Source organism: Arvicanthis niloticus, chromosome 17, assembly GCF_011762505.2.
Source record: "Arvicanthis niloticus isolate mArvNil1 chromosome 17, mArvNil1.pat.X, whole genome shotgun sequence".
Taxonomy (NCBI): Eukaryota; Metazoa; Chordata; class Mammalia; order Rodentia; family Muridae; genus Arvicanthis; species Arvicanthis niloticus.
Window position 1 is genome coordinate 42,044,036 of NC_047674.1, and position 25,475 is coordinate 42,069,510.

The 25,475-nt window shown below is 36.4% G+C and overlaps 1 protein-coding gene across 11 annotated transcripts in view; it reads left to right on the forward strand.

Moving 5' to 3' along the window:
- The window catches only part of Fam135a (family with sequence similarity 135 member A), a 78,869-nt gene that overhangs the window by 14,550 nt on the left and 38,844 nt on the right, over positions 1-25,475 (forward strand). For 6 of the 11 annotated variants that reach the window (XM_076915137.1, XM_076915140.1, XM_034521321.2 and 3 more), the window contains exons 2-9: positions 158-273; positions 9,447-9,526; positions 16,720-16,859; positions 16,951-17,021; positions 18,068-18,241; positions 19,567-19,693; positions 20,411-20,564; positions 24,442-24,519. In XM_076915137.1, coding sequence (XP_076771252.1) covers positions 197-273; positions 9,447-9,526; positions 16,720-16,859; positions 16,951-17,021; positions 18,068-18,241; positions 19,567-19,693; positions 20,411-20,564; positions 24,442-24,519 — 901 coding nt within the window. In that variant the 5' untranslated portion in view covers positions 158-196. The remainder of the gene's footprint in view (positions 1-157; positions 274-9,446; positions 9,527-16,719; positions 16,860-16,950; positions 17,022-18,067; positions 18,242-19,566; positions 19,694-20,410; positions 20,565-24,441; positions 24,520-25,475) is intronic. The other 5 variants (XM_076915138.1, XM_076915139.1, XM_034521325.2 and 2 more) reach the window with 2 other exon arrangements.

The following is a 25,475-nucleotide window of genomic DNA, read 5'->3' on the forward strand; positions in this document are numbered from 1 at the left end:
CAAATGTTGGAGAAGCTTCATAACCAACACGTCCTATAGAGGACTTCTAATTAGTAATCTCTGGATGCTGGTCCTGCTTAGTTGGATTAAGCTAAGGTAGCTTCTAAGTTGGCATTTCTGTTGTACTTCTCATGACCTCTCCCATTTTTTAACTAAGGTGCTGTTACCAGATTTGTTCTCTGAGTATAAATTAAAAATGACTGAAGTACAAGCAATGGTAGAATTCTCCGTGGAGCTAAACAAGTTCTACAACGTGGACTTATTCCAAAGAGGGTATGCATTTTATAGTAAGAATTTGATTACAGGTTTTATTCCAGCATATATGTAAAAAAAAAAGTTGTTTTCAAGTGATTATAGTCTAAGTAATTTCATATAACTAGATATTTGGAGATTATGCATATGGATTTAGTGATAATGCTGACTATATTTATGTATTTGAGACTTTGTATTGATCATTGAGGGAGTCCTTTAATGAAAATGTATTATTTCATTTTTACTGTTTATAGGCATATTATATAATGGAGGAAAGTTATTTACAAAGAAATAACTAAGTAGAAATATCAAGCATATATAATGAAGATTCAATAAAAATCAAGCAGGGCATTTTTCTGTAAGTAAAATCATTACAGTGATATTAGCAGCAATAGGAAAACAGCCCAACACTGCTGTGTAGCCAGAGAAATTTCCTTTCCCACTTAAATATCTCCATTCAGAGAAAGCCAGCTCCTTGGTGCTTTGAAGAAAAGTATTTCATGGTGAGCCAGGATAAAGCTTATTAAGACAAGGAAGAGTATACTCTCAAGAGTCAGCATTTAAGAGAAACAAAGAATTGTTAAGGAAAATTGCAGTCCATATTCAAGACCTGGGTGTGTGCTTCTCAAGAGAACATCTCATTTCAGTGCCATTAGAGTCTGTGTGTCAGTCATAGGTGGAAAGCATGGCATGTAATAGAGAACATGGCTTAAAGACTAAGCAAGGTTTAAAATTTAACTTAAAAATTAAGGAAAATTGTATGAGCTCGTTTACTTTTTGTTGTCATAATGAATTTCCTTTTGTAAACGAAAGTGTACGGTGGTTTTCAAGGAGTATTGTTTAGGTTCAGTGGTGTGAAAGAAGTGCTAAGAAGGTGGGCTTCAGTGTTACCAAGACCCTTGCCTGCGTAACCATGGGGTTTTTGTTGTTTAAGATTTGTTTGTGTGTGTGTGCGTTTGTCTGTCTGTATGCATGACGCAGGGCCCATAGAGGTCAGAAGATGGCTTCAGATCCCCTGGAGCTGAAGTTACCTGTGGTTGTGGGCCCCTGACGTAAGAGTTGGGAAGTAAACTTGGGTCCTCTGTAAGAGCACTACCTACTCTTAACCATGGAGCTATCTCTCTAGCTTGTTTGGTTTTAGCATTTTTATTTGAAAGGCCTTAGGAAAACTGGCATTATCTTTATGGCAGTTTTGGCTTTATACTGACATTTCTTGACTTTCAGCAGGGAAAACTATCTAGATCCTAGGGTGAGGGAATTCTTCCTCCGTTTGTACCCCTTCCTTTTTTTCCTATCTGTTTATCCTACGTCAGAGATAGGATTAACATTCAGATAAGACTTAAATAGGCAAAGGGCGAAATGAAAGAACCAAATCTTAGAAATATGAATATATATTTATTCAGTTGATTTATTTTGTAATTTTTGAGATAGGGTCTTGTTACGTAGTCCTGGCTGACCTTAAATTCATAAAAGTTCTTGTTCATCAGTCTTTCAAGTGCTGGATATGAACTACCACATGAATATGTTATTTTTTAAGGATTTTTCAAATTCTAGAAGAAAGGTCGTGGAAAGGCAGAACTGTTTGTGATAGTCTTTAGTGTCTGGAGATGCGTTGATAGTTTGGCTTTAGGATTCAGTGAGTTGTTGCAGGAAATTTTAAAAATGCCTCCAAACCGCACTATACCCAGCTACTCTCTGCTTCAGAGGTCTCAGCTTGCAGCCTCCATGCGCTAGCCGCAGGCAGCAGTCTTCCCAGGTCTGGTTTGCCTGCCTCTGAGCTGCTTGTACCTTCCCAGCCATCCACGCCCTGCGGCTAGTGGTCACAAATCCCCTTAACCCAGTAAATCAAAACTCTAGAAGCTTATAATTATCAGTCAGATTTATATGTCAATAAATTCTCAGTTCACAAGATGCCCACACAATAATTTCAGAGCCAATTGATATTGATATAAATTGCCCCCCTAGATAAGACAAATTGTCCTATAATTATCCATCCCTTATAAGATATTTATAGCTACCTGTGGCTATTTAAAGCCATGTGGAATCTGGATCATCTCTCTCTTCCTCCATCATCCTTCCTTCCTTCTCTTCCTCTCCCTGTCTCTGTCCTTGAAACTCTTAGTTCTGCCTTTCTTTTCCCTGTCCAATCACAGGCATCTTGTTATATTAATATTTAAAGTAATTGGGAGAAAATTGAGGAAAAATTCTACAATGAGTCATTTCCCAGTGAGAATAGAATTATTATCACTGTTACTACCAGCACCTGTTAATGTGGTATGTTAGTTATTCTATTGCTTTGATAAAATGCCATTAGTAAATGTCATTATAAAAGAAACCATTTAACTTGGGCTTTATAGTTTAAGAGAACCAGAGTCTGTGGTGACAGAGCAAAGGCATGGCAGCAGAAATAGCTGAACAAACATCTTGATCCTCAGTCTGGAGGCAAAGAGAGAGAGAAATACACAGTCTGGGAATTGGTCCTAGTCTTTTGAAACCTCAAAGCCCTCTTCCAATGAGGCCACACCTCCTAAGTCTTTCCAAATGGTTCCACCATTTGGAAGACTGAGATTTCAAACAAATGAGCCTCTGGAGGCCACCTTCATACAAACCACCTCATATGGTAAAATTGATGTTTGCATGGAAGAAATAGAAGTCTAGTCTAGAATGGTGGTTCGTGTCTGTAATTCCTAGCTTTTAAGAAACAAGCACAAAAGGCTAGTCTGGGTTATGTAACTGTTTCAGGCTAGCCTGCACTACATAGGAAACACTTTTCAAAAGAAAAAGAAGGCAAAAAGAAATGAGCTCAGCAAGCAGTTCAGAGGCATCTACGGCATGTCGAAGGACTGTGTGTGCATTGTGATGTGATGTGATGTGATGTGCTGTCCCGTGCTGGGTCCATAACCTGCTGACTCGCTTCCTGTATTCCAAAAGAAGTAAGGAACCAAATCGGGTAAAAAGTAACTGGATCTATCACTAGTCTAACTCAACAGTAAGGAAAAAGACTGTTCCCGTGGCATCGTAGCCATTTATAAAAACCCGTGAGACAGAGTTCAGAAGATGTGTAGATCAGTTGTCAGACAGTTTGACCAGCAGATCCTTTCCTGGGGAAGAGGCTGCTGGGCTGCAGGTTGCTGGCTTTCTTTGCTTCCTCAGGAGTCCATTTTTTAATTGAATTTAAAACCTAAGGAAAAGGAGTCACATATTCTGAGAGGTCCCCATTATTTGAAGAAAAACTTTTGGATTTTATGTAATGTGGGTTTAAGATCCACACCTTTGCAGGGTCATAGAGTTGGTTGTCCTTTTATCCCTTTGGATGGACGTGGGGCAGGAATCTTTCTTATCTTTTCTTTGGAAATTTGCTTTAAGATCAGCCTGCTTGCAAAGGCAAAGGGAGGGTGGAATTAGGGTGGCACAGTTGTGTTGGATGGTTCATGACTGACGTGAGGGCTACAGATACCTTTGTATAGAATTTAGATCATATCCTCTGTCACCAGGTCTAGGTCTAGCCTAGCCTTACAGTGGTGGGTGTCCCATAACTAAGTATAGAAAGATTTTCTAGGTTTAAGGAGTTGTTTTTCTGAGGATTTAGCTTAATTTTGCCATATTAATTTTTAAAAAATGAAAATAGCCTGCTATGCTTTTGTCTCCTCAGTGTGCTTTGTGTAGCCTCTCATTCATCAGTAGGCTAGCCTAACTTGGTTCATACAACAAAACTCAAAATTAATTTTACCCACGGTACAAGGCTCCTTGAATTTCTTCCACTGTATTTCTTCCACTGTAGTCTGCTGGTTAAGAAAGTTACAGAACATAGCCAGTAACATTTTTGGACTCAACATACGGGCCAGACACACTTATGTCTGATAGCCATGGCCTACTCCACATTTTAAAAGCCCATACCTGTAACTGTTTTTGAAACACGCTTGCTCTGCAGATGTAATCACTAACACTTGGGCATCAGAATTCTGTGGGATCCTGCCTCTAAACTTCGTAAAAAGCGTTTTGTCAATCTAAGAATGCCTGCTTACAGCCTACCTTAATTCTTTCAGGGAATTCTTTTTTTTTTTTTTTTTTTTTTTTTTTTTTTTTTTTTTTTTACCTTAATTCTTTCAGTGAATTTTGAAGAAAAATGTACACTTACATTCTTGATATAATCATTGAGTCATCTTATGTTGAACATCTTTTAGGAGATCAGAAACAAAACATTTTTATTTTCCAACTCGCAAGTCCTAGTCCCTCTGAGGTCCCTGGATCCTGCTGTACAGTGACTAATTCTTCAGCTTTTTCTCTCCTGTTTCATCTTACAGTGCTTAGCTAGTAGCAACCATTTAGGAATGCTTTTTCATCTCCAAAAGTTTCTTAGGACATTGTCTAATTTCTTCCTAAGTTCTTATAAATAGCATATTTTATCATCCCATTAACAAGAGTTACTATTTTTCTAATCTGTAATTTCCTCATTATTTTTCTACTTCTTATAATTAACATTTAAATTGTTCATAAAGTCATTGTGTTTTAAAATTTTGTTATAGCAAGTACCAATCCTAGGTGTTGATTTGTGTATTATTTATTGCTATGGTAATATATCTGTAAACAGTTAATAACAAGTGCAGAGCTTACAAGAGCATTACATCAAACATGTATTTCTGCTCCTAAAGCTGTATTAGCTAAATAGTTCTGTTAAGCTCTCTAAGCCTGGCTACTCTTTGCTGGGTTCATTCATCAATCCAGTCAGCTGACAGCGTGGCTGACTACTAGCTGTTGTGGAATGGCCTCAACTGGGCAGACACACCTCTCCTTTACAGATTTTCATTCTACGTCTTGTTCTCACAGGGTAGGCAAGGATCCAAAGAGAAAAAGAAGCCATTCAAAGAGACCTCTTAGCACTTAGAATTGGCCAGAGGCATACAGAAGCATGAACACACACACACACACACACATAAATGTAATAACATTTTAATGCCATACATACTTTCTTTAATGGCATTTTCATGATGTGGTACATGGGTGTGTCTGCCTGCATGTAGGACACATGTGCTACAGCATGCGCACAGAGATCAGAGGGCAGCCTGCAGGGATCAGTTCTCTGTTTCCACCTGTGGTCTCCAGCTATCCGGCTCGGGCCGCCAGGCTCGGGAGCAAGCCAGCTTAAACCACTGAGTGATCACTACCACCTGCTCCTTGTTTTAAACACCTTTACCTCATGCAATTCTGTCTAGAGAATTTAAGAAAAATATCATAGAAATACAACATTCTTTTGACCGCTAGATTTAATTTTTTATTCTATTCAAAAATTAACATTCACAGGTTACATCTTATTATATGTCTGACTTTGTTTTATGGCTATGCTTGGTGATGTAATCGAAAGTCTTATATTCCAGTAGAGGTTTTAGAAGGATGTTCAAGTGGTGTTGTGTTCTTTTGGATACATTACAGAACATACAGCGTCTGGCTATTTCTTTTGTGATAAGATTAATTTCAAGTGTTATCAACCTGGTGGACCTTTATAAAGCTTTCTATAACCTAATCAGAGTGTCCTTTGAAGGTCTTTGCCCAGGGTGATTATTTTACTACAAGTTTCAGAGCAGTGGCATTTCTCTAATTGGCGGACCATTACTTCATTAGCTGTTTGGTTGCTGTGCAGTGCAGCCTGTGGAGGGCATAGGTTTTGTTCTTCTTCCTGTTCAGTTACTTTCAGGATACAGTCTTGTGTCCTGGTCCCTTTGCATTATAGTCAAGTTGTCTTCAGTGGCAGAGTGACCTCACAGATTTCTTAGCGTGTTTAATGATACTGCCTCATTTTTCTCTTTTACACTCATGGAGCACCCCTCATTTCATGTGGCTTCACATACACAGTCTATTCACATTGTTTATAGGACACACTTTGGAGTTGGCTTTTCTAACAGTATTTTACTTTATTTTTTCTTCCATATTAATCTCTACTTTTCTGGTGATAATTGTAGTTATTATGAAAAAATCCCAAATACGTAAAAACACTCAATTCATATTTGTTAACTAAGGTAGTATTTTATATAGTACTACGTTAAATGCTATTACAGTATACCATACTGCTAATTATAGGAGAGATAAACAGGGCAGGAAACTGTAGTCCTGAGCTAATCTAGACCTATCCATTGGCTCACTGCATCCAGGCTGCTTTTCCTAAGCACAGGAAAGAGTAGTCAAAACAGAATGTGTAGCCCATAGTTAAAGAGATACGTATTACCAGGCCTTGAAGTTCACTCATCTTTGATGAAGAATATTTAGGTAATGCCTCATTCTTTACAACTATCTAATAGGTTGTTTGTAATGTAGTCTAATCTGGACATTTTCATAGTTTTAGAAAAATTGTAATCATTGTATCCTATAGGATACAATGTAATATTTTGATTTAGAAGATTTTGGAGCTGTTCAAGGTAGTGAGCTTAGCCATTGCCTCATCTACTTAACTCTTTGTGGTGGTAAGAATATTTAAGATTCCTTTGAAATTTTGAAATATACAATACATTATTATATGTGGTTACTATCATATGCAATCTCATGGAGATTTAATTTTCTTTTGTAATTGAAGTTTTGTATTCCTATGTGGGGTTCACATAGGAATTTCAGTTGCTGGCTCATATGATCATGTTGTCTTAGTTTTTTGGCTAGCTACTGTATTGTTCTCCATGATGGCTGTACTAGTGTGTATTCCCACCAGCCATGGGCCTTACCACCCTGCCTTACCAACCCTGTTTCTTTTGATATTTGCCATTCTGTGATGGTGAGGGGATAGTTATGTAGTTTAGACTTGTGGGGTTTCTTTGTTTTCTAGCCAGAATATATCAAATGCTCATTTTTATGTAAACTGTCAAATACGAGATTATGGTTAGACAGTTAACTGCTTCAGTGGTTTAAAAATCACCTAGTATTTGTTTAGTCTTCATAAGCTTTTATGTCATATACTTATGCTTAAGAATTACAATACTTAATATCTAACCATGTTCTTCACATGGGAGGTTGAAGAGCTCCTTGAAAACCTTTCTCTTTGGTTTGAAGGTTTCTCCTGCTTTGGTTTTAGTTTCTCTCTGTCTGTCTCTCTGTCTCTGTCTCTGTCTCTCTCTCTCTGTCTCTGTCTCTGTCTCTGTCTCTCTCTCTGTCTCTGTCTCTCTCTCTCTCTGTCTCTCTCTCTCTCTCTCTCTCTCTCTCTCTCTCTCTCTCTCTCTCTCTCTCTCTCTCTTTGTTTTTACGAGACAGCGTTTCTCTGTGTAGCCTTGGCTGTCCTGGAACTTAGTCTGTAGACAGCGTTTCTCTGTGTAGCCTTGGCTGTCCTGGAACTCACTCTGTAGACCAGGCTGGCCTCGAACTCAGAAATCCACCTGCCTCTGCCTCCCAAGTGCTGGGATAAAGGCAACCCTCTTTGCTTGCCAACAGAGTGTATAATCTTATCAGTCCTGCTACTCTACCTCCATGGAGTTTGCTGTGTCCATTTAGGGCACTTTACACTTCTATTCGCTAGGGCTAATTCTGCCCTGTGGTGTGACCACATGCTCACTCCCATCTGCATGTCATTTACATACATAATAAATAAATCTGAAGAGCTATCAAACCCAGGAATGACTGTGTTGCTTAAGAAGGACATTCATAAGTGAACCAGGCTTTTGTTTTCTGTGGTCACTGAGGGCATGGCATGATCCATTTCAGTGTTGTTACCTTCGGTGTCCCTGCCTTTTCTTTTTTCTGTTTTTTTTTTTTTTTGGGGGGGGGGGGGGCGGGGGGAAGGAGGGGAAGGAAGGATACATCCTTGGCTGGCCTCAAACTCACAGAAATCTACCTGCTTCTCTCCGCCTCTGCATCCTGAGTGCTGGGATTGCAGTTGTGTGCCACCATACCAAGCTTATCCTTGGGTTTTAATGTTTGACTTGCTTTGAGAAATCTTGTGTTAATAGAAATTTTTTATTTTATACCTTTTATCTTATTTAAAATGATTACAGTGACTGATAAAATGTCTTAAAACAAAAAAGTAAAAATGTATTAGTTTTTAAAATTGATTTCTTTCATGCATGTGAACAGTGTGCCTCAATCAGTTCATCTCCTCCCTGACTCCTCCTCTACCTCTCCCACTACCACTTTTTCTTTCAACTCCATGTGCTGTTTGTTTTGTTTTTGTTTTTTATCCACTGATTAGTCTACTCAGTGCTCCCAATGTATTCCTAAGGCCAAGCTGTATATTTACTTCTATTCCATTAGAACAAGGGAAACCTGTCAGAGGTTCTGTCTCTGGTGGAAACTGATACTCTCCCTTTCCCCGCAAGCGTCAGTTGCCAACAACTGTTAGCGGTAGGTGAAACTCCATGAGTGCCTCACTGTTCATTCTAGGATTCTAGCTAACTCCATCTCCTACAAGTCATTTTTGATGCTTTCAGGGCTCATGGCTGGATCTGACTGTTTATTTCTCTTCTCATAATACCTATACATAGTACCTTCTAGCTTATCAGATGAAGGGTTTTTATTGTTTGTTTTTCTAAGACAGGGCCCTACAAAGCCGAGCTGCCTTCAAACTTAAACTCTTTCTGCTCCAGCTTTCTGATTTCCGCAAACTAGAATTGAAGACGTGTAAAACCAGTTTTTAAACGCTATTTTAAATTAATTTGATGTCTTTCTCAAACTCACAATCAGGAACATTTTCTTTTCTTTTTCTTTTTCTTTTTTTCTTTTTTTTTTTTTTTTACTTGTGTGTGTGTGTGTGTGTGTGTGTGTGTGTGTATGAGAGAGAGAGAGAGAGAGGCAGGCAGACAGACAGGCAGACATATGTGTGAATCAGTTCTGTCCTTCCATGAAGGTTGCAAGCATTTAACTTATGATATCAGGAGTGGCAGCAAGTTTGCCAGCCCAATTTCATTATCTTTTAAACAAAAATAAGTTACATGATGAAGTTCTTGGATAACTTTCCAATTCCATAGATTAGTATCACAGTCACTGCTATAAAGTAAAGGTACTGTGTATATTTGTTTAAGTTTCTATTGTTCACCTTTACATGTGCCAAATTTTGCTTTTGGTTTCATGCTGTGCTAATATTTCATAGGTGGATATGGGAAATGTTACAGGGAACTGGTAGAACTATAGAAACTGGTAGAATTGGGCCAGAATTTTATTTTAATAGATTCAAAATATAGAGATGGAATATATGTTTTAAAATAACTTATTTATTGTGTTTTTAGTTTTTACCAAATACGTGCATCGATGAAAATACCACCAAGAATTCCCCACAGAGTAGAAGCCAGTTTGTTATGTGCAACAGGTAAGTCAAGAAACATTTTCAAGTTAAAAATAAAAATTTGAAGTAGCAGTAGTGGTAACATTTTATAACCCTGAATTAGCAAATAGGATTGCTATGATATCCCTTTTAAGAAATCAGTAAAACGGGCTTAATTTGGCTTATTAAAAACACATGGAAAAAAATGTGTCATATAAATTGAGGTTTAAAAAGGTATGCAGTAAAGGTCCATACATACTTGACTTAAAATTTTACAATATGCTTTTAAATTCTACATTTTTGTGATTCGGCTTCTTGAATACTGGGATTTCAGCTGCATGTCACCATGCCCAGCTATAGAAATACAATAAAATTTCTGTATAAAATTATTTCCATCCTTCATGTATAAGAAAGATAAAATTTTCCCTTTAGTCTTGAGTCTTACCCCCAGTACATCATTATATACACATATAAGCTAGAAGGTACTGTGTATCTGTCTGGATAGTCCACAATCTCAAACAGATTAAAAACCTTAAGCATTTCTAATCCCAAGCATTCTGGATAAGAAATACTCAACTTGTGTGTGTGTTTATTCCATGTAGTTAGGAAGTGAGATCAGGGCTGGAGAGATGGGTCAGCTGTTAAAGCTAGGCTCACAACCAAAAATATAAGGAAGTTATCATATAAACCTGGTATTATGGTTTTCAAAGTACTGTAAAAATATAATAGCACACCAAACCTAAAGTTTGACTGAGCACAAACAGACCTTTTTTTTTTTTTTTTTTTTTTGAATTCAGAGAAATTTACTGGAAATTAGAATTGTGTAGAGTTGTGTTTTTTAAAATCACACTGTAGCTACTAACATGCTGTTCATGTTATATTTGATGAATTATATTTAATAGGAGTTTATCTTTCCAATACCATCAAAATAGTCAGGGAACCTATTAAGATCACACACATACACAAATAGTTTTAGTTGCTTAAAAAGGGAAAACAAAAAATTTTCTTCTTGCTTAGCATGTATCTCAGATATGTACCTACTATCATAATAAAGGCTTCTGTAAGTCCACCCTCGAGAAACAGAGAGGGGGCTGGAGAGATGATTCCGCTGTTAAAGACTAGACTCACAACCAAATGTCCAGAAACAGAGGTAGTAAAGCACCAGCAGTTTCAAAATAGACTTGGCACTCCTCTCTGTACTCCCTAAATCTAGCAGGTGGATGGTTTTGCCTGTTATCTCTTGAAGTTGCCAACTTCAAACTTCGGTTTATGAAATACTTTTGCAGATGTCAGTATAGTCTTTGTAAAATCAAAAAGACTAAGTTAGCTGCTTTTTAGTATTGCATTTCCTAAATAAAATTACTTTATAGTAATGAAATTTGGAGAGAATTAAAGGCACATTTTGTATTTATATTGTGTATGTGTGTTTGTGTGTGTAATATATCAATCACAATAATAATTGAAGAAGAAATTATGAAATTCAGAGGGAGTTGGGGAACACAAGACAAATTGGGGGGAGTGTATGGGATAAAAAAGATATAGATATGGTACTCATAATCTCAAAAACTAATCTAAAAAGTCAACATAATATATTAATAGATATAAATAATAATATATTAATGTATAAATATATAAGTAACATTTTATATCATTTATATTACTATATTGTTATATATAACTGTATCAATATATATCAATATAACATTTACATGTAAAAATTGTTTGTTTTTGTTTTTTTGAGACAGTGTTTCTCTGTGTAACCCTGGCTATTCTGGAAAATGCTCTGTAGACCAGGCTGGCTTCAAACTCAAGAGATCCATTGGTCTCTGCCTCCTCAGTGCTGGGGATTAAAGGTGTATGCCACCACTGCCTAACTGAAAATTGTAAATATTTTTTATAGTTTGTTTTTCTCATAAGGACTTGAGGGGGTTTTTGTTTCATTTTGTTTTAAGACTGAATTAATTTATGCTGAAGCGAACATTTTTGTTTTTAACCATTTTAATTTGGAATTAATTTAAAAAACATTGCTTTTTAGATGTTTAAGTGTAAGATCATTTAGCTAATCCAGAAAATTCTAATTGTGGGTAAGGAAAGAGATAAGAATTCTAGAAAGAGATTTGATATAATAGAAAGAGAAATGATAGAATGTATACAAAACTGGATAAGTTGTAGATTCTTAGCAAATGACTGTGTGAAAGGCCAGAATGGAATATTCTGGAAAGAACAAATTCATTATGTTTAGTTCATAGTCTTACTGTATGCAGCAGAAATAGCTTTGTTCATGTTTGGTATATGGGGGGGGAGCAATTTCATATCTAAGAGATAAAAGCTTCTATTACAATTAAAAATTTTTTACTAATTCAAAGAATTACTTTTACCTTAGTTTTCTTAGGTTCTAAATAAATAATTACCTGGGAGGACTAGAAATCGTAGTCATCTTTAGTATTACAGAATAATTCTAAGAAAGGTTACCAAGCCAGAGCTAATAGACAGTAGAGCCATTGACAAGTGGACAGCTGTTATTTGAAAGCAAACTCTTATGTATTTAGAGTGATCTAGAAGATAGAAGCCAATGTGATGCATCTGGTTGATGTGTTTTGTTGGAAATTGCATTATGATAGTTATAACTTCTCTTTCTATAAGTAATGTTGACCTAAACTTTGTAAAACATTTCTCTACTCTTACTTGCTGATGGTAAGCTGGGGACTAGGAGGAGAATGAGAAATAAATTACCATGATTAACCAGTGGCTCTTGGTCTCTTCCCTCCTCTCATGGGCTATGAGAGACTCGCTGACTGCTCCTTTATTATAGTCTGTATTATTATAGTCTGTATTTTCCTGCCAAGAGGACCCTTTGTCCCTAATCAAAAATAGTAATGGTCTCTTGGTTGACAGTAAATCAGAATTATGGATCGTGTTGGGGTCTCAGGCTGTAGTCGTTAGGAATGATGTAAACGGTGTACCATTTGACCCTTCTGGACCTTTGAGAGCAATTTATGTCCTGAGAATTGGAGCAGAAGCTGTGTTTCGTAGCAGGAAGAAAGCCAGCTCTTAACTGCTGAGCAGTCTCCTCAGCTCCTCTGATAGACATCTCATCTAAATGAAGACAAGTAACTAAAAGTTCAGTTAGTATATAGAGAATATATTCTAGGATAGATTCTTACTGCCTTTTTCAAGTGTTCTATTCCTTTTACCTTCCCACTTCTTCCTGATTCATATGACTGTAGATACATGTTCTTTTGTTTGTAATTATAGGTTGAAAACCTGTTAACAGTGTTCAATTTTTTTGTTACTGCATAAAAAACCTACAGATTTATTAAATTGAAATGAGTATCCAGCTCAAAAGAAAAAAAAGTTTAAGTTACTGCATAAAAAACCCACAAATTTATTAAATTGAAATGAGTATCCAGATCAAAAGAAAAAAAAGTTTAAGTTTCTAGAAGAAAATTAAGGCAGGTCTAGTTATTTGAGTGCTGATCTAGTTGAGTAGGTAGGTAGGTAGACACACAGACATAGATAAGGTTTAGCTGCTGATTCAACAGTGCAGAATTCATTGGTCTTGATGCGCAATTGCATGGATCAGAGACTAGATGGAATGTGAATTAATTCTTGCTGCATAAAACTTTGCCACCCAACTTACTTTTAAATACCACATTATCACAGCTTCTGTGTGTCAGGAATTTAACCCTATGCCTCTGGCTCAGAGTCTCTCACAAGTTAAAGTCAATTACTTCTGCTGTGTATGCACAAATTATACCATTACTTTTGCTTTATTCACAAACATTAATCCATTGTGGAAAGAAATTATACAAGGGTATGAACACCATAAGGATGTAAGGAGGTAAGAATCAATGGACCATCTAAAATTCTGGCAATAACAAAATAGACTGAGAGAGAAGGAGGGTATATGAATTAAATAAACATACTAAATGCCAAGAACTTGAGCTGTGTTCCAGAAAAGGAAACAGAACCAATAACTTTGTCTAGGGTTATCTGTAGGTAGATACAGTAGTGGAGCTTATAGAATTTCTCAGATGATGATGATGTGACTGTGTGATTACATAAGAACCAAAGTTATCATAGAAGGCCATGATTGGGGAGAGACAATTCACTGTGAAGTTGTCACCTAGAAATGTGAGTTACAAACACGTTCAGAAGTCAGCATGATTGACAGGCACTAAGGGCCCCCCTGCGATAAGTGGTCATGACTGTAAAGCATAGCCAGACCAAAAAGTTGTATATTGTTCCCCAGGCACATCTCGCTTGTATGGATTTGGCAGAGAGCTGGATTTAGCACGCTTGAGCTATACAAGCAATTACATCAAACAAAACTAGTAAATACTCACACACAAGCACAGACACACAAACATACAATGAACACACTATATACATACATACGTACATACATACATACATACATACATACGGATGATAGGATGTTTGGTGGTTGGTTTGTTTTCTGTGTTTTGAGATAAGAGTCTCATTGAGCTACCCACGCTAGACTGGAACTATCAGTCTTTCTGTGTCAGCCTTGAAAGACATGGGTATTCTTATCGCATGGTACTGGTCCTGGACTCTCTTAGTGGGGTGTATGAATGTAAGGGGGTGTGATTGTGATATATCAGAATTTAAGATGTGCTAAGAAGGAAAATGGAAATGTGACCGGAAATGGAGAAAGCAGAAGAGGACTAGAGCCACAGAATTAGTCCTAAATGGGCCAGCGGATTGTTAGACCTTGTTACCTGGAGAGTAAGCTGGGAAAATAGGTGTGGTTGTAACAGGAAGTCAACCTACACTGCAGAGGAGTTGCAGTCAAAAGTAAAGTAAAGATCTAGGAAATGACCATAGGAAGGAAGAGCTAAGGAGGACTATGGGGCAGGAACACACGGAGAGAAAACGCACCTCAACAGTTGGGATGCAGCCTGTTTTGCTATACATCAGCAGTAATATAGAAGTTAGTTTTGAAAGGAATAATTCTGAATTAAGAAATAAAATCTTTAAAAAATTAGGATCTTGGGGAAGGACTAGGAGGGAAAACTGCAGTTGGAATGTAAAGTAAATTAGTTAAAATTTCAAAAGGAAATTAGAATCTTGAGGAACCTGCAAGAATGAATGAGGTGGTCAGTGGGTTATGTAGCCTAATGACCCGGAAACTCAGCATTATTAATAGTGGTGATGTTAAGGGGAGATGGTATCTGAAAGCTAAGAAACAAGGATGTTCCAGCCCTGGTGGCAAGTGTAGGAAGGGCCTCACATTGAAAACTACACACCATTCGAGCATGAAGGCTTGAGTGTGGATCTCAGTATCCACAAAAAAACCGGTGGGCATGGCAGCCCTCACTGTAATCTTAGCACCAGGGAAAAAACCAAGAGAATTCCCAGGGCTCACTGGCAAGCAGTCTAGCTGAATGTGTGAGTCCTCGATCCCATCAGAGGCCCTTTTGCCTAAACATAAGGTAAAAAGCAATTGAGAAAAACACCTACGAGCAACTTGAGTTCTTGTACACACGCCTGATTCTTACCCCTGTACGCACACTGTCACAACAAATACACACATACAAAGGAACATATGGGAGGGGAAAAGAGCACATTTGAGAAAAAGAATTCATGGGATGAGCAGTAGGAAAAGCCTTTGCTTCCTGAGGAAACAAATTCTAATTAGCATTGTCTGAGGGCTTTACACAGAATCTATATTGTATTAAGGGAAATTTCTTTCCCTATCTCAGTTCTCACACATTCAGAATGGAATTTTTGAGCTATTCAGTTTTGTATATTCTGAAATATCTCAAACTTACAGAGAAGTTGTAAATATATTATAAAGACTACTTTTAATAATATGTCATTTGCAATCATGTATGTCTATGCAGTCCCTCACACACCACAGCACATGTGGACTCAGGACAACTTGCAGGAGTTAATTTTCTCCTACATTGGGCCCCAAGGATGGAACTCAAGTTATCAGGCTTGTGCAGCAAGAGCTGTGACCACTGGGCCATCTTGCCACAGCCCAAGACCATTTCTTACAAAGAAAGCATTACTGCTGTGCCAACCTACAATAGTGAGGAACTTGTCAGACTGCACACACAGTTTCTCTTGTAGAAATCTTATTCCTGTGATCCATAGTTTATTTTATCTTTGGTCATCCCTTCACATGTTCTAGGCTATACTGAGTCTGACCAAAAGGCTAAATGTGTATCCCTAACGCCTCCCACACCAGTCTTAAATCAGTGGTGGAAGAGCAGTCTAAGAATGGTTTGTCTCAGTTGGTCACTTAAGTTTAGTAGTAAAAGACTGATTATTGGTAACAATGCATTGTAAAGCCTTTAGAAAGTAGGGAGAATGGTATGAGAGAGTGTGTGTGTGTGTGTGCGCGCGCGCGCGTGTGTTTGTATTGGGGGGGGGTAGTTTTCAGTTATTGTTTTTCAAAATCAGTATTTTTTATGGAAATAACTTGACCAAGTATCTGTTACAGAATTTTGAGACTCACTAAAACAACCTTAATGAGAAAAATGTAAGAAATATGTAGGACTGAATATGTAAAGCCCTATATGTAAGCTTCCATTCTCTTCTTCCCATAAAACCAGGGTGTATTGCCATCACTCACATGTCCAACCAATCTAGATAGGAATTTGCAGTATTATAAGCCAGAGAAGCTCACCCAAAGTTCTGTGTCCAGAGTTTTATTGATGTGTTACTAGGTGCACACAAGATTGGATTATCCCCAATATAAATTCAGATCCCCAGTCTTTTCCCCTGCCTAAGTAACCTTATTTCCTGTGGTGAAAGCCAGTTCTCAAATGACATGCTTTGTCCTCATGTTGTGGTAGCCCTGTTCTAGATCCTCTTAGCTAACCTAAGAAATCTGAGGACACAAATTTAGAGTCTTCTGTCTCAGCAGCAAAGGCAAAGAGCCAGCTGCATCTCTTTGTTCTTGAGCAATGGAGATCTAAGTTGCCCCTTTTCTGAGTTAGGTAAGTTTCACTCTAAAATATCTACGCGTATTTCCTCACTTTTATTTCAAGTGAAGAAGAGTCTGTACAGGAATTTTCATGATGATTATGGTGTACTTACCTGCTTTTTTTTATCAGAAATTAGTAAGTTTTCAGAAATATTTTTAACACTTCTGTATATAATGATAATGACAGTGTAGTGATATCAAATTACAGCATTTAAAATAGTATTTCATTTCTTGTGCTGTTCATCTTTCACTCGTCAGTTGTGTTTCTCATCTGCTTTAGGCATGACGTTAGCCTTTCCAGCTTCAGTTCATGATGCTCTAGTTTGCAGCAAAACATTTCAGATCCTATATAAAAATGAAGAAGTTGTTTTAAATGATGTCATGATCTTCAAAGTTAAAATGCTGTTGGATGAAAGAAAGGTAAACATCTCTTCCTATCAATCTACTGTGAAACTTCAGTGCATATTTATAACACTTATAAATATTAAGCATCTTATAAATTTATCTTTAGATTGAAGAAACCCTTGAAGAAATAAGTTTTTTGTTATCCTTGGATCTACATTTCACAGATGGAGACTATTCGTAAGTAGGCTGGCTTGTAAACATCTGTAGCCAACTCATGGTTTACTTGTGTGAACCCCTTATGTTCTTTTGGAGGTTTGGAACCTCTTATGTTCTTTTTTATTCTAAAGTGCATCTAATTTTTCTGGGAAAGACTGTTGAGAAGGTAGGGACTACTCTTCCATGCCCATGCAGGGCAGTGAGATCAGATTAGGTGAAAAATTATAAAATAGTTTCCTAGACTCTAAAAATTGTATGGTTGCTAGAGAAACAATACCATAAAGTACTTAACTGACCTGTCTTCCATTGGTCTTTGGTGAATTTTTCATGGCATAAGTTATAGCTTCTTTAGGTGTGACTTTGAGTATTCAGAATGCTCAAGACTGATGATACTCAACAGGTGTTTCCAGTTTGTTAATTTCTGAGATCCCGTTATCCTGAGCTTGCCTCCACTCTTGCTCATAGTCACATGGGGTAGAGGCACACTGTGCTTGTATTCATTTAAAATATAAAGGAAGCAGAAGTAAGTAGGTACCTCAGTAGCTGTAGGTAGTTATGATATATGCATGGCCTTTAAGGTTATCTGGATACAATTTTAATAATCTTTTTTCAGGGTTTGTGTGTGTGTAAATGTAATGACAGACTGTATAACAATATCATTGCGAATAAGAAGTGGTTTGCTTATGAGATATTTAATAAATGTTCAAGGTGTCTAAGCAGCACTTATGAAAATTTTGTGCAGTAAAAATAATTTGATATACTTTGGAGTACTTATTTGACCTTGTAAGAAACATTATTCTCCTTCGAATAAAATTTAAGATGGATATTAATCATTGGGCTATCAAAAAGAACGCATTTTTATAGGCATGTTAAAGCAGCCCATACTGTATACTGTTAGGAAGGAATCTGGCTGTTCTCACACTGCTGCCACATCACACTGATGCTTGCAAAATCCCTCTCATTTGAAGCTGAAATAATGAAGCCTTTAAGGAATAGTTACAACTGATTTAAATATTAGCCTTTACTAAATACCTCATAATTACATGAAAATACGTTGATTTCTGTAGGGCAGATGATCTGAATGCCTTACAACTAATAAGCAGTCGGACACTGAAGCTGCACTATAGCATCTGTAGAGGCCTTCATCACCACGCGAATGTCATGTTTGATTATTTCCACCTTTCTGTGGTGTCCGTTACAGTCCACGCATCATTGGTTGCACTACACCAGCCACTAATAAGGTGAAGTCAGATTCTACTACTTATTAATGTAATGCCTTTCTGTTTTATGCTGAAAACATACTCTGACAAAAGTAACTGAAGTAGTAAAATAATTATTGATATATTTTCATTTTATGCTAACATAATAATATGACATAATTTAAGAGCAAGGGACCATTGTTATCAATGTTTTTATTATAAAAATAGGTAGTAAGGAGTGATTTTTTTTATATAATTCAGTTATGTAACTAAGTAAAAGAATGCAAGACAGAAATAATCATGCAACATTGTTTAGTCTTCAGTTTAATTTTTAATTTATTTTGGTTTGTGTGGGCATGCATGTATGTAATATACTTATTCTGTGAAAGAAGATATGAATGTATTCTTAGCTTTATTTCTTTGTCTCTTTCCTAGATCCTCTATTTCATACCGAAGTTACTGCTTTTTAAAGTTTTAAACAATTTTATAAATTTTATTAACATTTTATATTATTTCATAATACTATTTTAACTTGGAATTGTGTAATATTGGGGTTCAGAGATGGCTCAAGTGTACATAATACCCTTTCAGAGGATGCATGTTTTATTCTCAGAACCTTTACCAGGTGACTCATAACCACCTGTAGCTCCAGCTCCAGGGAGCTTTGAGCCCTCTAGGAGGATATGCACTCTTTTGCACATCCCTTTTCCTGTACCTGCACATAAGTAAAATAAGTGAAGATACATCTTTAAAAATATGTAATATGTTAGATAACAAATTTATTGGGTAATTATTTTTTCTAACTACTTCTGTGGGGAGGAAAATTATGTTTCATCAGTGTAAGACACAATCATGTTCTGTAGATTATAAAATAGAAGTCTTATGTAATGTAGGCAGTAATTGGAACTCTGAAATCAATAACTTTACATAAAAATACTCCATAGATTTGATTTCTGTGCTGTCTATAATTTCTAACACAAATCTGATTATAATAGCTGTTAGGGGGGTGATGCATAAGTACTATATTTAATTATAAAAATCTGACTTACCAGCTAAGTAGGTGAGTTGTAGAATTGCCCTCAGAATTTGCTGGTGCACTTGCCTGGTATACTCAGTGCTTGCCGGCCTGTGTAAGGTCCTTGGTTCAGTCCTCCATATCTCAGAGAGAAGCAATCTCAAATGTCTAGCCTTAATGTTCGTTGTGCTTTTTTTCATAAATTCAAAGTATTAAAAGAAAATCTAAGAATACTATAGAACTTAGAATGTTGTAAAACCTTTGCTTTTCATTTTGTAGTATTTTCTTTTGTACATATCCTACATGAAAGCAGACTGTTAAGACAGTAATGATGTGCTGACTGTTCCCCCAGCTTTCCTCGTCCTGTGAAGACTACTTGGTTAAATAGAAATGCACCAGCACAAAGTAAAGACTCAGCGATTCCTACTCTGGAAAGTGTAGTCTTTGGTATTAACTACACAAAACAGTTATCACCAGATGTAAGCATTAAATATATGTATAAACTTTTACTCATATTTTATTTTTTTCTAATTTACTGTAGGTAAAATGCCACCAAATGGCATGACATACTGATGTGTATGTGTGTCTGTGTGTGTGTGTGTGTGTGTGTGTGTGTGTGTGTGTGTGTAAGAGTCAGTGGACATGCTGGGCAGTGGTGGCGCATGCCTTTAATCCCAGCACTTGGGAGGCAGAGGCAGGTGGATTTCTGAGTTTGAGGCCAGCCTGGTCTACAGAGTGAGTTCCAGGACAGCCAGGGCTACACAGAGAAACCTTGTCTCTAAAAACAAAAACAAACAAACAAAAACAAAAACCAAAAAAAAAGAAGAATGATGGACATAAGTGTTGAGTCAGAGTGAGTAGAACAGGAAGGGAAAAATACCACTAAAGCCCGAAAGCGATGTCTCCAAAAGAACTGTAATAGGAACCTCATCTTAACAAAGCCAGAGCTTCATCGGTGTGTTTATAGCAGCCCATGGTGACTGAAATTGCTATGATCACATTGTATACATTTCAATTACTTACAGGAGGAGCAAGATACTGATGAATTTCTTACACCTTTTAGAATAACTAAATGAATGGCAATAGTTTGGTTGTGGGTTTTGGGTTTTTTTTTATTAGTTTTTCAAGGTTTCAAGTGTGACATGTTTTGATGTTTGCTTACTAACATTTTCTCTTGTAAATGTGTTCCTTTCTAGGGCTGTAAGTTCCTCATTGCAGAGTCCTTCCTACACCACGCCTATCGTTTTCATTACACACTTTGTGCTACTTTGCTGCTAGCCTTCAAGGGATTGCACAGCTACTTCATTACGGTAACAGAAGAGATTCCCTCTTGTCAGAAACTAGACCTGGGTATGTTAAAAGCGGCCAGACCCCTCCTAGTCCTTCTCTCCACGTTCTGGCTAGTGGCCAGCTTTCCTGCATTAGATGCTTCACTTCTCTCTCAATTCTGACTTTTTCTACCCTTGATAATCACATTTTGAAATTTGAAACTTTTTCTTAGAATGTGCAGAAATAATTTCTTGGTGCTAAGATTGAAATGAGTCTTAGTAGATTTTTAAAATAACAAGTCATACATTAATTTAAAAGGATACTAGAAATCAAATATGATTGTCTGCAGTCTTAGGAAGGTAAGTGAAATGCTCATAGCAGCAGCCTGCGTAGTACAGACACTTAGACACTTTTGTACATAGTTGGCTATAATTATCCCAGGGCTCTCTTTCTCAGAAATTAATTTTAAAAATAATAACAGTGTTCAGTATTTTAACATTTCAAAAATTACTTAAATCAAGCTTCAGTTTTTCTCAGATGTTTCATGGTTAGTTTATCTTCTATTTATCTAATTGTTAGTTGGTTTTTCAAAACAGGGTTTCTCTGTGTAGCTCTAGTTGTTTTGATAGACCTGCTGTAGACCAGGCTGGCTTCGAGTACACCGAAATTCACTTGCCTCTCCCTCCTGAGCGCTGGGCTTAAAGGTTTATGCCACCACCACCCAGCTTCATGGCTAGTTTATAAGCTTCAATTTTTAGATATTAGCTCATAAAACCCTCATTTAATTTTCTTGAGAGAATGAGTTGTTTTCATCATTTATTTAAATAAGTTAGGGATTTTTGACATTTTTACTTAACTACTATTCTTCATGTATTTTTTTGTACCTCAAGGAAAGTATTTTAACAATAACAATACATTCTCTAAGATGGTAACTTATTTTAAATATTTTTTGGATTTGAGACTAAGTGAAGGTTTATTTGTTTTGTTTTACTTGTGACCTTGAGGTTCTAAAACGTTGCAGAGGGGCTGGAGAGACGGCTCGCTGATTCAGAGCACTGGCTATTTCTCCTAAGGACCCAAGTTCAATTTCCAGCACCCACTTTGTGGTTCGCCATCATACCTCCAGTCACACAAGATCTGTCAACCTCCTCTGGCCTTTTCAGGCAATGCACACATGTGATGTGAATACATATGTGCAGGCAAAATGCCCATGTGCATAAAATAAAAATAAGGGAAGAAAATTTTCAAAAACATTACAAGAAATCTTAAGTCCTTGTAATTCACTTTAGTTTAGTTATGAGAGGATGCTTAGCAGTGTACTGCTTCTTAGAAGGTTGGACTTGATGAACGTCAGTTGAGTTCACTCTTCTTCACTTGACAAAAGACAGCTATCACTAAGTGAACTGTTGATTTGATTCTAGAACCTCGAGGGATAACAATCACGAGGAAAATACGCTTGCCTGCTCTCTTAGTGGGAAGATACACTGACTACACAGTCCTCCTCAAAGCAAGCATGGTAGTATGCAAAGGGAGGCTTTTGATCCTTGTTCTCTGAAATTCCCTTTTGTTCTGGCTATTTCAAGTATTTAGATGCCTCTGCCTCCCTTAGGAAGATTGTATAGGAAACTGCTGCCTCAGACAGAAATGAAGTTCTATGTTAGGAATGAAAGCATCTTTTATAGAGCTAATTTTGTTCATCTTTTAAAAAGATAAAAACAAAATTATGTCCTAAATATGTAACTTGATACTCAAAATATTTTTGCAAGGAAATTATAAATTTGATTAGGGTTATCGACTAGAACACAAAATTCTGAAACCACAGTGTTGTTGAAGGGCACTGTGTCCCACAATAGAGGATTTGTGAAAAGCAGTGACCTAAAATGTACAGGCAGCTGGGTGCATGGCCCAGTACTAAAGTGCTTGCCTGGTATGTGTGAGCCCTTGGATGTGTCCTCAGTACAGCACAAGATTAAAAATTCAACTTTGTGTGATGATGGCATTTCCATGAGAAATAATCGAATCTATGTGAAATACTGTATTAGAATTAAGAGAGGCTTTGTTTATCTTCTGTGCTTGAGTGTACATTTGAAGGTGTGTCTTTCACTTAGCTTCTATAAACGCCAGCTAGTTTGTACTCTCCAGATAAGGAAATCACTGCTGTGCATGGAGATAAAAAACTCAGGGTAAGAATACTCAAGAGTCAAAGGTGTAAAGTTGTAGCAGCAGGGACACTTCTTAGGGTAATTTCATTGGATTTTAAAGCAGCTGCAGTGTCAGGCACACCCATAGGTTGCAGGTGAAAGGACCAGTCTGAGTCTTAAATAACTCTCCTAGCAGCATTTTGCTAGGGTGGACAGGAAAGAGTCACCCAGCAACACTCGGTGACTTTTGATTTTCATAGATGACTTTGTCTCTCAGTGTGGAGTGATCTAAAGGATCAGTGTGAAGATGTCTGTCAGCATACAGTGTTCGAGTAGATTTAACATATAATATTTACAAAAGAAAAGACACACGAGCCACATTTTCAGTGAGGAGAAGCATTTCTCAAAAGCTAAGAAACATGTTTGTTGGCCAAGTGTTTAACTGGTAGCCGAACAAAAACAATTTTTTGTCAAATAGCTTAGACAGTGCTAGCACTATTTTTATTTTATTAGTCTAACTTAGCTTAATAATGTATTTAGTTATAATATTCCCAAATTTCTTATTTATGTTGTATAACTTTGGGCTTATAAGTACATTTTATTAAATTTCACATTTAAAAAGTTCTTATTTATATTTGGCAGTTAGTTATTAAAGTTATTCCAAATTACTTACTTTAAAATATTATAAAACAAAATTCTAAACTAAGCCTACACTTCAGTTTTAGAAATAAAAGTATTAGAAAATAAGATTAGAGTCTATTATTTATACTTACTGAGAATATATTTATTGAATTACTTAATTAATAAAAATAGGAAAATATGGTTTCTATTATGTTACTTGAAAAGTCTAGCCAGTCAATGTAGCTTATAATAGTTTCCTAGGGATTTTTTTTTTAAATTAAGACTCATCTTCAATAAATATTTATTAGTAATTCTGTATGTCTTTAAACTTTACTACTTATATTGTCTTTCTCTTGATTGTAGATTAGTTTACTCTTGAATACATCCTCTAGGGAATATCTAAAAATAATAAGAACTGCTTAAAGTAAAAATGTTTTGCATTCTGAGCTTATCAACATTGTTTTAGTTCTAGTAAAGTTGAATTGTGGACACTAATATACTTTCATGGTGTATAATGTGCTACTTATTTGTTAAACATTATGATCACTAGTTTTAATAAGGGGATATAAAGTAGCTCCTGATTAGAGAATATATTATATTTTCTATTATTTAATATTTTTTAATGTTTCAAATAAGCATAGAGTTAAATTTTTTAAGCACCATGCTTTGAAGAACTAATATAAACTCTTCCCTCTTTTAAAATAATACTTTACACTCCTTTCTGCTCTTTTGACCTCTTCTTCTCTCCTAGATAAATGATGTACATTGTGTTTTGAGGATGTAGCATTAAATATTGGTTGGATTAAAAGAACTCCACTCTAAAGAAGCTCATAAAACAGGAGTCAGGACTGTGGAGTCTGGGTTTTGACAGGTCACTAGCCTGTCTGAGCCTAACGCCTACCTTTGCACGAGTGGAGAGTTGAGCTGGCTGGTCTCTGAGACTCTTGCCCCCACTAAAATTTTCGATCTATGAAACTAAACAGAATATAACGGAATAAGAAATATTTATCAGCATAATATGAATATTAAAAAGAAAATAATTTAAACTTAAATGTACATCATTTGTAATTCTAATAAGCTAAGTAACCAATTGCCCTATCAATACTAAGTCTATTATTAACAAATTGGAAAATTCAAATAAGTTTTATTGTAAAAGGAGTGTAGTAACTAGTGCTGTGTGCAACCCTTATGACTAGCCAAGGCCAGCATGCAGGTCCTATATGAGCGCCTCCTCAGAAGAACACAGCCAAGAACTCAGAACGACACGTGTCTAGGTATGTTTACAAATAGGTTAATTAAATAATCTCTTTCAATTAAAGTTTGTAAACAGCAGAGTATATTCCCAGCATTTTTATTTAAGAGCTAATGTATATAATCAATTTGGTTTGCAGATAAATTTGGAGTAATTTAATTGATTTTTAATGTTGAGGTTTTTATTTAGAAGTGAAAATGATAGTATGAAGATCTCTTTGGCTTTCCACATATTTTAGCTTTTTCAAGACCATCTACTACACCACCAAAATGTGCTTATTGAATAAAAATTTCCATGAAAGTCCTTAAAGTAATTTCATCTTTGAATGGACCTAATCCTTAGTGATGTGAGGCGTAGTGACTGAAGCTGGTTTTGTGAGTTGGAGGAATAAACCCTCAGGATTGGTTTCATGGCTGTAATCAATTTGCATGTTTTTCATCATCCTAGGCTTAAGAAAATGATATTAAATATCTGCTATCTAAATGTTATTATATTAAAGGAGGAGATCTGGTTATCTGTTTTTCTTTGTACTTTTCATATTATTTATGTATAATTTTTGGATCACAGAAATCCAACTGCCTCTACTTTTCAAGTGCTGGGATTCAAGGTGTGAAGCACCATGCACGGCCTACATTTTAGCCTTGTTCTGCATAGCAATAGTACCTAGTTTACTAACTTTCTGTAAATATATTGGAAGGTTTTATGTGGTATTCTATAATGGTTACAGCTTTTAAATTTATGGCTAGCTGTTGAAATTTTCAAATGAAATACAGTTATATTTTCAGTGTGTCAGATGAGTGATTAATGAAATGAATGAAATGAAGAAGATAGTGTCAGTCAGATGAGTGCTGTCTGGGGCTTAAGATGCTTAACTGTCACTACACCTATTCCAAAAAGTCAGGCGTTTATCACGATGGAAAGAATCAAGGTTGAAATCTTAATCATAGTGTTACATTCTCATATGAAGTTACTTCAACA